This window comes from Salminus brasiliensis, chromosome 4 (assembly GCF_030463535.1).
Source record: "Salminus brasiliensis chromosome 4, fSalBra1.hap2, whole genome shotgun sequence".
Lineage (NCBI taxonomy): Eukaryota > Metazoa > Chordata > Actinopteri > Characiformes > Bryconidae > Salminus > Salminus brasiliensis.
This window is the reverse complement of record NC_132881.1, coordinates 37,107,055-37,118,345: the sequence shown is the minus strand read 5'-3', so window position 1 is coordinate 37,118,345 and position 11,291 is coordinate 37,107,055. Positions and strand designations below refer to the sequence as shown.

The window sequence follows — 11,291 nt, the reverse complement described above, 5'->3', positions numbered from 1 at the left end:
CACAAACACAAAGGTGTGTACAACACTGCAACCACCAGGTGGCAGTGTCTCACTTAGCCATGAATGGTGCAGGAAAAGTGAGAGAGCATGCAGTGTGCTCAGTGCTGAGACTGGAATATTCACATTTACCTAAACAAGTCTTCCTACTTTTCTACAGTTTATATTCAAAAGAGATTTGTAGTAATAGTTGCCATGGGATTAAAATTTTTCCCTGATCTAAATAGAGGGTGGCATGGTTGCGCCACAGGAGTCAGACAGCTCCAGGAGGCTGGGAGGTTGTTGGTTCAGTCCTTGCTCTGGTCCATGTTGAGGAATTTGATGTGTTATTCCTGCATCCTGGTAGGTTTTCTCCCACTTCCCAGAAATACACATGGTAGGTGAATTGGCTATGCTAAATAGCCCACCAGGTGTGAGAATGCATGTGTTTGGGGTACCCAGCAATGGACTGGTTTCCTGCCCATGGGCATTTCTGCCTTGTGGCCAGTGATTCCAGGTAGGGTTTGGAATTACTGCAGCCTTGCACACAGGGCCGGTTCTGGGGGGGGGGGGTCGGTTGTAGGGGTAGGGGGGTGCCCAGTGCCACTGTGACAACAAGCTTGGCACCATGCATGGCTTCCTTAAATGATGCATGAGTCACCTCACCTTTGCAAACACACAGCGACAGAGGGGCACACCAGTGTAAAATCACATATTCCAATCCGGTTATGTTAAGCTGAAGGACAGAATTTACCTCATTGTGTTGATCTGCTTGTAAGAAATATGAGAATCTATAGAATACAGAATATAACACAGTAAATGTAATTAAAAACTGTATTAATATAATGTTAAATTTGCCTCTTGTTGTCCATAATGCACAATAAAGTCAATTATATTAAAAATATGTGATACATATCGCATCACTAGGTTCTTGCCAATACACAACTCTACATGGCCCTAAGTGTGGGTTGACTGTAAGGAGTCATTAAATGTGAAGGAAGAGTTCACTACTGCTCTTATATAAAAACACACAAAGAATCTGGTATTGAAATAAGCCTCCCGTTGTCTGCCTTTGATTTGGAGTTAAATGAGGCCAGATAAAAAGAACTTCACAGAAACTCCAGTCTGAAGAAAATGAAGAAATGCCGAAGACACACACAGACACACGCAGTGCAAATCCCCATGAGCTCCTTTGTCCTCTTCATTACACTCTGGGTGTCCTCCATCTTAGCGCTGTTTAGTTTAGAGCAGAAAATGAGTGGTGAAGGCCAGTTCAGTCCTGATCTTCTGCACCAGTAGGCCTACAGCAAGAATGGCACCGCACTAAACTGTCTAAACACACACACACACACACACACACACACAGGTTTCTATTGCTAAGTTTGGTATGAGTTATGTATAGAATAGTGTTTAGGGTATAAGTCATGTGTAGTAAAATGAGCTGTTTTTAACAGCACTTCACCTAGAAGTCATCTAAAAGTAGGCAGCCATGCTCAAAACACAGAACTTCCTTAAAATCCTTAAACATCCCTCCCACCTTCTTAACACCCTCTCCTTCCCATTTCTCCTGTGTGTTTAGTATCTCTACGGCACGCTGAGCGTGACAGGTGAGAGCGGGTAAATGCTCTGATGTTCTCTCTCTGGCTTTATACTTCACAGCTTTCTTTGCAACGCAATCAGATCAGCCTGTTAGACTGAATCGGCTTAGCTTAGCTATCACTGCCAGCATACCTGCCAATACTTACCTCTCCCATCTGTGCGTCTGAGGTAGTGTGTGTGTGTGTGTGTGTGTGGTGGAGGGGGTACATGTGTGTCAAGGATGTATTTGTTATGGTAATCACTATTTACTCTTTGTTGTGTCTCCATTTGCACAGCTTTGGTTAAACACCTGGTTGGCTCTCTACTAATGCAGCATCCTTTGTCCACATGTTGCAGTGTGAAACCAGCACTGTACGTCAGTGTCAAGCTGCCTTCATCCATGATGCAACATGGGCTGCTCTGTATGCAAAGGCAGTCTAAATAACCTGACTGGATTACAAAGGAAGCTGTGCAAATACTATACCAGAGGGCATTCTGCCTTTCACAGAATCCAGTACACTCAAAGGAAATCATAACTGGAACTTGTGACAATTGTTGATATTGTTTAACGCAACAGATTTCGATAAAAAAAGGAGAACAAAGCGATATTAGCAATGCTGAATAGCACAGCTGTTGAAGAGAATGCAGGTACTCACTGAATGAGGATTATGCAGCATATGTGAAGGCTTGCAATCTAGAAATCTCCACAGCACAGAGATGACAATCACACTGACACAAAGACAAACAGACACACACACACACACGCGTGCCAGCACCAGCCTGGGCATCATCAATGCCCTTCATCACAATACTTATAAGCATTTTAATGGATTCAATTCTTCTTATCATAATTACACTGAAAAGCTTTTCTGAGACAGTATAACAAAACAGCATCCAGCTGGGCTTGAATATGCCTCAGCACTGTGTGATAACACACCAGGGAAGCCAACTCCACCTGACAAATTCTTATTACTGCGCACCAGTGGAGAACTATCAGGGCCTTCTTGGCCTAATTATTTCTAGGCATTAGAAAATACATGTTTGTAACTGTGTGTGTGTTTCTTTTTTATTTATGCTTGATTTTAAACTTTTCAGGATTCTGGGGGAACCCCTGAGTACCATCCAAGACCTAATGATTTCTGGGAATGTACAAAATACGTCTGTAATGTAGTTCATTTTTATTTAATCATTCCTGCTTTTAAGTTCTGAAACTATTACAGTACTAGTAACCGCACTGTTGGTAAATTTGTGAAACACTAAATGAAAAATTGTCTAATCATAATTTTAATTCACTGCCTCATCCCCAGCTAACCGAGACCTGTGCAGGCCATCATTTTAAGAGTGATGAGGGGAAAAATCTACCCACCTAGAGAGAGCATGACCTGCTCTGGGCCAGAGAGAGCAACCCTGGTTGCTGATGGCAAACAGCATGGCACAGGATTTGAATTAAATAGTGCAAACCCGCACTATTAAGATTAATATTTAGGCGCTAACATACTACTATAATCACACAATGGGGGCAGGCAGGAATTAAAATACTTACAAAGCTGTTTTTATTTTCTTTTGTTATTGGATTAGATAACATGTGGCTTAGATTGAAGGCCCGGGTCTACAAGTCACAGCATGCACACATGACTGTTAAAATGTCTCTTTCAGTAAATGTACAGAAATATCTCTTGCTGGGGGGCTTCACCCTAGGTACTCCATCACATTCTCCTTCATAGGTCTTTACAATTAGCTATCTAGTTTTACTACTTTGCTCTGGCAAGCAGGTACAAGTTCCAGTGGTGGTGACTGCAGCCTCTATAAACCTGATAAACTACGAGGTTTTCCCTGTTTTGGGTTGTTTATCCTGGTCAGATAAGATAAACAAACACCACTGTATTTTACTTTAGTTGTATTGCCACAGTAGGGCCAGTATACTACATTTGTGATTTACTTACCTATATATATTATTTTTCAAACTCGCTTTATCCTTTATCATTAAACAAGCTGTTTTAGTTACTATGCCTTAAACATTGAGAAATATGTGAAACGTGTCCTCATTGGCGTGTCTGTATTGTACCTCACAATGCATCTCTAAAGCAATCTAGGCTGACATTATGAAGGCTGAATAGGCAGATGTAAACTCACAGAGCATTTTTTGAGCAACACTATACTAATACTGGGTAGTGCTTTCTGTTCTTAGCTCAACATGATCTTCAGCTGTTGTAGTCCATTGACCCCAAAGTTTGATGATGTGTTTTTGCCTTCTGAGGTGCATTTCTGCTCACCACAGCTGTACAAAGTTCTGAGTTTCTGTAGCTTTCCTGTCAGCTCGAACCAGTCAGGCCTCTCTGTCGACCTCTAATCAACAAGGTGTTTCCATCTGCAGAACATGCATTCCACTGCTACCACACTATTGGCTGATAGGATAATTGCATGGTTGAGTAGGTGTACAGGTGTTTAGTGCTCAGTGAGTGTACAAACAAAACAAATGCATTGGGCAGCGGGAGCTCACTGGGCTATTTATGACAGGTTGTGAGTTCAATTCCCAGGCTCGGCAAGCTGCCACTGTTGGGCTCTTGAGCAAGGCCCTTAACCATCTCTGCTCTCTGGGCACTGCAGTGAGGTGATGGCAATGGGGTGCTTACTGTCCACTGTGTGTTTGCGTACTATGTGTGTGTTTACTTCACGGATGGGTTAAAGGCGGAGGCCAAATTCCATCAGTGTACAACAGAAATGCTGATTATGGGTGTCTGGGTGAAGCCTTGAAATGGGAAATTAATGGTTTGTTTGGAAATACATCTATTATTTATACATCTATTAATACATCTATTTCAGGTCTGGATTTCCTTGATATGGGCCTTTATTACCTTGCAAACACCTCAGAACCATCCGTGGTTCCTGGCCTTTTCCTTCAGTTATACTGTTATAAGCAGTTACATCTTAAGAATATTTTTCTTATACCTCGGCCAACATTAGGAAAACCATACAACTCAGCTCAACATAAATCTTACAGTCCTGTCTATTCCTCTGTGATCCAGCACTGTCTGCTTCTGTTAGTAGCAGCCATAGTTTCACCTTGCATGTTCTGAGTAGCCAGCTTTCAGAGCTAGTTTAATTAAGTATGAGCTAATTACACAGCAGACTGCTTCAGAAACACATGGAGTGATCTTATGTGGATGCTTCTGTCTGTCTGGAGAGTCAGAGCTAACTGCATGTTTTTTTTGGCAGAAATTGCTACACTAATTTAATGGGATAGACAGGAGTGGGTGGGGGGAGTGCTGTAGTGGCTGGTGCCGGAATTTGGATATATAAATTAAATGAGCTGTTTGGGCAATTCATGGTCTGTCAAATCCGGCATCATACACTCAAACACACTCACACATACACGCGCATACACACATGCTGCGAGCCTAGCAAGCTATTTGTATAGCCCCCCGGAGTGACTCCTAAAGACACCTCCATCTTCCCTGCTGTCAGAAGACATAATATTCAGCAGAAGACACACACACACACACAGAACCACACACAGAGACACCCATGCACATACCCTCACCACATAAAACAAAGACCCTCTGCGTATAGTCAGTGGTGAAAAAATACATTTATTGAAGTCCATGGTGAATGTAGAAAAAAAGATGATGGAGGCTGTTGGCTTTGGGTTTGCTTACAGCACCGCTGGCATATGCTAACACACATACACTCACACATGCACTCACAAATGTGCCAGCAGTCTCACCACTGTGCTCCGTATTGGATATTGTACAGATAACAACACAGATCCACAGAGAGCAGATCAGGACGCCTCTGTGGACCGGAGCTCACAGCAGTAATGCAGGATTGAGCAGGGAAGGCTGAGTGGGTTGCCAGATTTCCTCACATTGACACACCGTCACCCTGATGAGGACCAATGATGAGGCCCTTCAGAATCCAACCACTTTACATTCCAGGCATTCGGAAACACGTTCCTACATGAGGGAAGTTACTGAAGATGGCCACAGCTAGGAGGAGTTGTTTTATCCTGTTTTATTCAGGAGCTGACAAAATACAAACGCACTGTAGAACAAATGGGTGACAACAGATTTGGCATCCAGATATTTCCACAGGTTGGACAAGGCCATTAGCCTATTCATATTCACTGTTAAAACAGATTAACCCTGTGTACGACTGCCGTTGCTTGTGACTGTCCCATAAGCCATGCAAAGAGTATTTGTGATTTTTCTGTTAAAAAACGGAAGAGAGTGACAAAGAAACCGTTAGAAAACAGTGGACACCGTAGTCTACAAGAACGCAGTTTGGCCATTTTTAAATACACATTAACCTCCAAAAAACAAACCTCCCGCTCGCACTGCACATTTCCTTGAACATGACTGGTAATTTCTTGCGAGTCTAAAACCCTGTGGTCATGAGGAACTTTCAGACCCCATGCTGTGATCAATTTCTGCATTTAAAACCTTGTTAAATTGATAAATTTGTCTTGGTTTTTCCCCCCACTCTCTCAAAAGGGAAATGAGAGAAGTGGCTGAACTGAGTCAGTTAACAAGTATTTAAACTGGCCTTAAATTAAAAAGTGAAGGGAACCTCGCATCACTGCCGGCACTCCTTTAAACCACAGCGCCTCTTGTTGCAGCTCCTTTCTTTTCTGCCACCACCATTGGAATCAAATGTCACAGTGTATTCACATGTTCACACACCTGCAGTGACAGAGATAAATCAAAAAAATAATAAAATCTAAACTCAGATACTGAGCAATAACCAAAAAGAGGGATATCACTGGTCTTATTAATCTTAGTGCACAACTTGCATACATGTCTGTTGTAGTAAATATCTTCAATATACTCATTTAGAGGTTTGATAAATAGGTTCATCAAATCTGATAATCAAATAATTTGATCACACAGGATTGACAGCCAGCAGAAGAAAGCAGTGGAGGAGCAAAGCTAGACTCCACTATCACCGACTCGGCTCGCAAAGAAAGCAAGGCCATAGACCAGGCTAAAACTCCATTTTCCTCCATACTGTGATAAAATCCTGGGCTTCTGCTTTCCTCCCGCTCCTCGGCCTCATGAATGTGGTAGCTCTCCGAACACGACGTCTGACTGAATGAGTGCAGAAATCAAGATTCAACAGAAGGCCCTGAAATGTAAAACTGAGACTTGAATGCAGTCAGAGAAAGTGCAGGGTGTCTCTCGGACTCGTTCTCTTTTCGCAAGGGAGGAACCGGACATGGCACACAGTCACGCACAGAGCACACATGGCATGTAGTCACATACAGACAGGAACCAAGCACTGCATGGCAGTCTTAAATGGCCAAAATACACATAAACAAATAAAACAAAAGAAATACAAATAAATAAATCTGCTCAAAAAGGTTCCTCAAAACTTAGTGAAGGCTTATCATATGCAAGTGAACAGGTCACATAGTATGTGTGTTGTGTTTTCCTTCTCAGTGGTGACTAGTTTGGTCTGCCTGCTACAGCTGGCTGATGACTGATGGACCACGGTTATGCAATAATGTTAATTGTCCTTCTAGCACCAGAGGTTAACACAATAGGACTGTTGAACGAACGTCTCCATGATGACAGGACGGTGCTTCACCATAGAAACAGCATAATTAACACATCATCTGCAGTAAAACAACCAGACAGGATCTCTGTTTTCTTTTTAGTTTGCACACCCATAGAGGCAAAACAGAACTCAGATAGAAGCAGTTTTTTTTTGTTTGTTTGTTTTGTATATTACTAAGATTCAGCTGTTGTTCACAGTATATAGTAAGCATGTTTGTTAAAATTGTGGAAACACAGATGGGTTAAAATTGCTGGTGATGTTCTCGTTTTGCACTTGGACACTCAAGACTTATTCTAAGTACATTAGTTATTTATGAGCTGGGCATTTTGGGAACTGTCAATATTCAATAACGTAGATCTTATTAGAGCATGATCTAGCATCTCATGACGGTCTTCTTTTCACCAACACTAAATTCGGTTGCATTTTCATTAGGACATTGCAAAATATCCATATAGTACATTCAAGCACACGCACACGCACACACACACACACACACACACACACACACACACACTCACACACATGCTCACTATGATGATGTTTGTTATCTTATAATGACACCATTACCTTTGTGCCTAAAAGGTAAAACAGGATATATAGGATGAGACCCAAATTTGGCAGCAAAGGTCAAACAACTGTTTGTTTGTGAGATCCATGTGGGCTATCTCGAATGTGGGAATTGTTGTACAACGAGCAATGAGGGGGAAAAAATAACTGAATGAAAAGATTGCAATATTATTTATACCAAATCAGAACTCGTGAATCATTATAATATCCGATTCGCTCTTTAAATCCTAGAGGTGAGTGCTCAGACTGCTGCAAGGCCTTGAACTACACAGTAGTTTCATTCCTCCAGGGTCCTGTGCGTATATTCCCTGTGCTGTCGGAGGGGTACAGCAGCCCTTCATGCACGCTTCCTTTTAGAAGCCCATTCTGGCTGGGCAGGCTCTGCGGGAAGGACTGTCTGCGAGGGTGGAGCTCTATGTGGCTGTGGTGGGACGTTGCCGGGTCGTCCTCTGCCATTTTCCCGCAGCCACAAAGAAAGCCTCCAGCTTCAGTGCTCTCTGCCTGGCACAGGGGGGCGGGAAAAAGCTCTGCCTTGGTGCAGCACACATGCCTGTGGCACAGGGGGGCGGCATGGCACACGGGGACCTCGTGGTGGGAGCAGGCATGGTGGTGGTGCCCATCCTGGGACGACAGATGGCAGATGTGGCCCTGGCGCTCGCAGGTGCTGTGTGGACTGTCGGTGTGCGAGCTGTGCACGCTGCCCCCGTCCACGCTGGCCGGGATATGAAAGGTCAGCTCCGCTCCGTCGCGGTGTCGCCCAGCCGGACGCCCCTTAGTCCTGCTGCCCTTGGGGCAGCGGTGCACGTGCAGTGCGGGCCTATAGCCCTCAGGGTCAGCGTGGAGCAGCAGGTGAGGCGTGGCTCGCTCCTCCTCCAAAAGCTGCTGGGTGTGCAGGGCAGCGCAACACGGGGTCACTGGAGTCAGGCAGGTCACGTGATTCTGTGGATTCATCCCACCCAGCTTGCAGAGGCCATGCGAGTGCGAGTGGCTAAGGATGGATTTCCCAGGGCACGGGGAGTCTAGGTGGCAGTGCGCGTGGCTGTGGGCATGGCTATGCCCGTGTGTGTCCCCGTTCACATTAACTTTAGGGCGCACGTGAGCATGCACATGACCCTGGCATCCATTGGCACGCCGGCCGGGGCAGCAGGTACACCAGCAGTGCCAGACGTCGTCACGCTTGGCGCAGTGGTGAATAAGCACAAAGAGGCCCAGTGTTACCGAGAAGGCGCCATACAAGCAGCTGAAGATCATATCCAGGAAGTGACCCTGCGACACGGCCAGAGCACCAAATGTCCACGTGGCCAAAAACAGGAAAAGTGTAAAGGCGGCGGTTCGCAGCTGAGCTTTGAAGGAGTGCTCGTTGGCCAGTAAAGACGGGTTAATCAAGCCCGGGCAGCCCCCGTGGCAGCCACCCCCGTCACCTCCGGCAACACCAGGCTCGCCTTGGTGGTGACAGTGAGCCACGTCCGCTGTGGAAAGCCTCTGCTGCTCCTCGGAAACCGCCTTCAGCTCGTACTTTCTCTCCGGGTGTCGCCGCAGCTGCACAAAGGTGCACATAAAGTAGATGCACGTGACAAGGACGATGAAGGCCACGGGGCCGTAGAAGGCCCCCAAACTGGGCTCCCACGCCATCCAGCAGCTGAAACATAAAAGCACTACAATTACCCACACAGCTTTTGCATGCAGGCAACCCACATTACAAACACAAAATAAGCTCAAAGCACAATGAGAAACGTCCTTGCCAGGGCGGAGTGAAATGATAAGAAACAACACAAGCTATTTATGAATCTGACTAGAACAAATTATGAGGCGCTGGTGGTGCCAGAGGCATCTCTAAACTAAAAACACTCAGCAAACACACTGGTCTGTGTTTTGAATACTATCTCCAAATCTTTATATATAGTCTGTATTTGGACTGAAGTAGGACTACACTGAGTTGGCAGTTTATAAGGTGCCTTTACACTGTATAGGGTTACTAGCATGGGCTGAATGAAGAGGCAAAAACATATATAATGATTCTAATATATATTTGATGATGATAATAATAATAATAATAATAATAATAGCTATGGTCAGAAACTATAAACCCTGCAAAAGTGGCCAGTGAGTGTATGTACAAACTAATAAATGAACCGAATGTCAATACATGCACACTGTGAACTGTTACACATCTGAAGAATTTGTTGACATAGAAGCTACAGATGGTTATCTGAAAAATGTATATATATTATCATTATTATTGTTGTTGTTGTTATATATAAATATATTATAAATAATATAATAATATATTATAACATATAATAATAGGATAAGTTCTGTCCTAATGCACTAAAACAGTTCTAAATCTCAGACAGGAACCTGTACATTCGATCAGGAATCCTGAGTGAATTATATCACTCCCTTGTTCAATTTGCATTATTATACACTTTTGTAATTACACTGCATTTATTAATAGCCCTATCGTGATGGTGACTCTGCCCAGTAAATCTCAACCAGGCATATCGGTTCAGTTTCAGCTTTAGCAGGCAGCCTGCTTCAAATCTGCACCTCTTCTGTGGTAAATGGCATCATTTTAGTTCAGTTGCAGCTGAATGAGTCCCTCATTATTCACCATCTTGGCTACAGTGGCCAGGAAGAAATGGTATTAACACTGTAGCAGCTCCAACAGCAAACAAGCAGTAATTTAGAGTATTTTTTACTGTACTTTGATTAGTTGCATGTAGTTTATCAAGTGCTTAAGCACCAGCATAAAAATCAAGAGATAAGGTGGATAAAGTAATTGCTTTGCACTGCTGTCATCTGTTGTGATATTCTGAGCACATCATGAAGTGAAGGGAAAAAAGGCAAATTCATTAAATTAGCCATGTGTCTGTGAGATGTATGCTCTGAAGCATTTAAAATTAATAATACAATGAAGTCAAGTTTAAATTTCAAGAGTCAAAAACAGAGCAGTTTGCTGGTAGTGGCTGGTGGAAAATCTAATTAACATGATTTCTCACCTTCCCCAGATGTAGTCAATCAGCTAAGCCATGTTTGATACCTGACATGTGCTTCTTTAGTTTACAATGGAAGATGCTAGGCTAACATTGCTAACGAACACTATTGTAGCTGGTTTCAAAGTATTCTGTGACATTAAACTAGCATGGTATTGCTGCAACTGGGATTAGAACATACTGCTGGGATTAGAACATTGCTCCCTACTTTATTGGTGGGGACAAAGGAACTGATGCCACTTCATAGTTGGGTCCAGTGCTTAGTGGCCACTTTATTCCTGGGGTCTAGCTGGTTTGGTACGCATTGTAGGTATAAGGTACAGACTATACCTCATATTTGCACAATATGTACATTTGTCATTGACATCCTGCATTTAGTCTTGGATAGTTTCTAAACATCACTGTTGACTGGATGTTTTTTTTTACTGGTGGACAATTCCAACCCAACAGTCCCACAACCATTTCCATTGCTATGTTGACAACAGTTCACCTCACAAATATTATCAGCGGTGACAGATGAGCTATGGTCAGAAACTATAAACCCATAAACCCATAAATTGGCCAGTGAGTGTATGTACAAAGTAATACATGAACCGTATGTCAATGCATGCACACTGTGAACTG

At 43.5% G+C, this 11,291-nt stretch overlaps 1 protein-coding gene across 1 annotated transcript in view; it reads right to left on the bottom strand.

Annotated features, from left to right (window-relative positions):
• Positions 1-5,123: 5,123 nt before the first annotated feature.
• The window catches only part of adgra1b (adhesion G protein-coupled receptor A1b), a 175,864-nt gene continuing 169,696 nt past the window's right edge, over positions 5,124-11,291 (bottom strand). Inside the window, exon 19 of the mRNA XM_072678275.1 lies at positions 5,124-9,313. Within this exon, the coding sequence (XP_072534376.1) occupies positions 7,939-9,313 (1,375 nt within the window). The 3' untranslated portion in view covers positions 5,124-7,938. The remainder of the gene's footprint in view (positions 9,314-11,291) is intronic.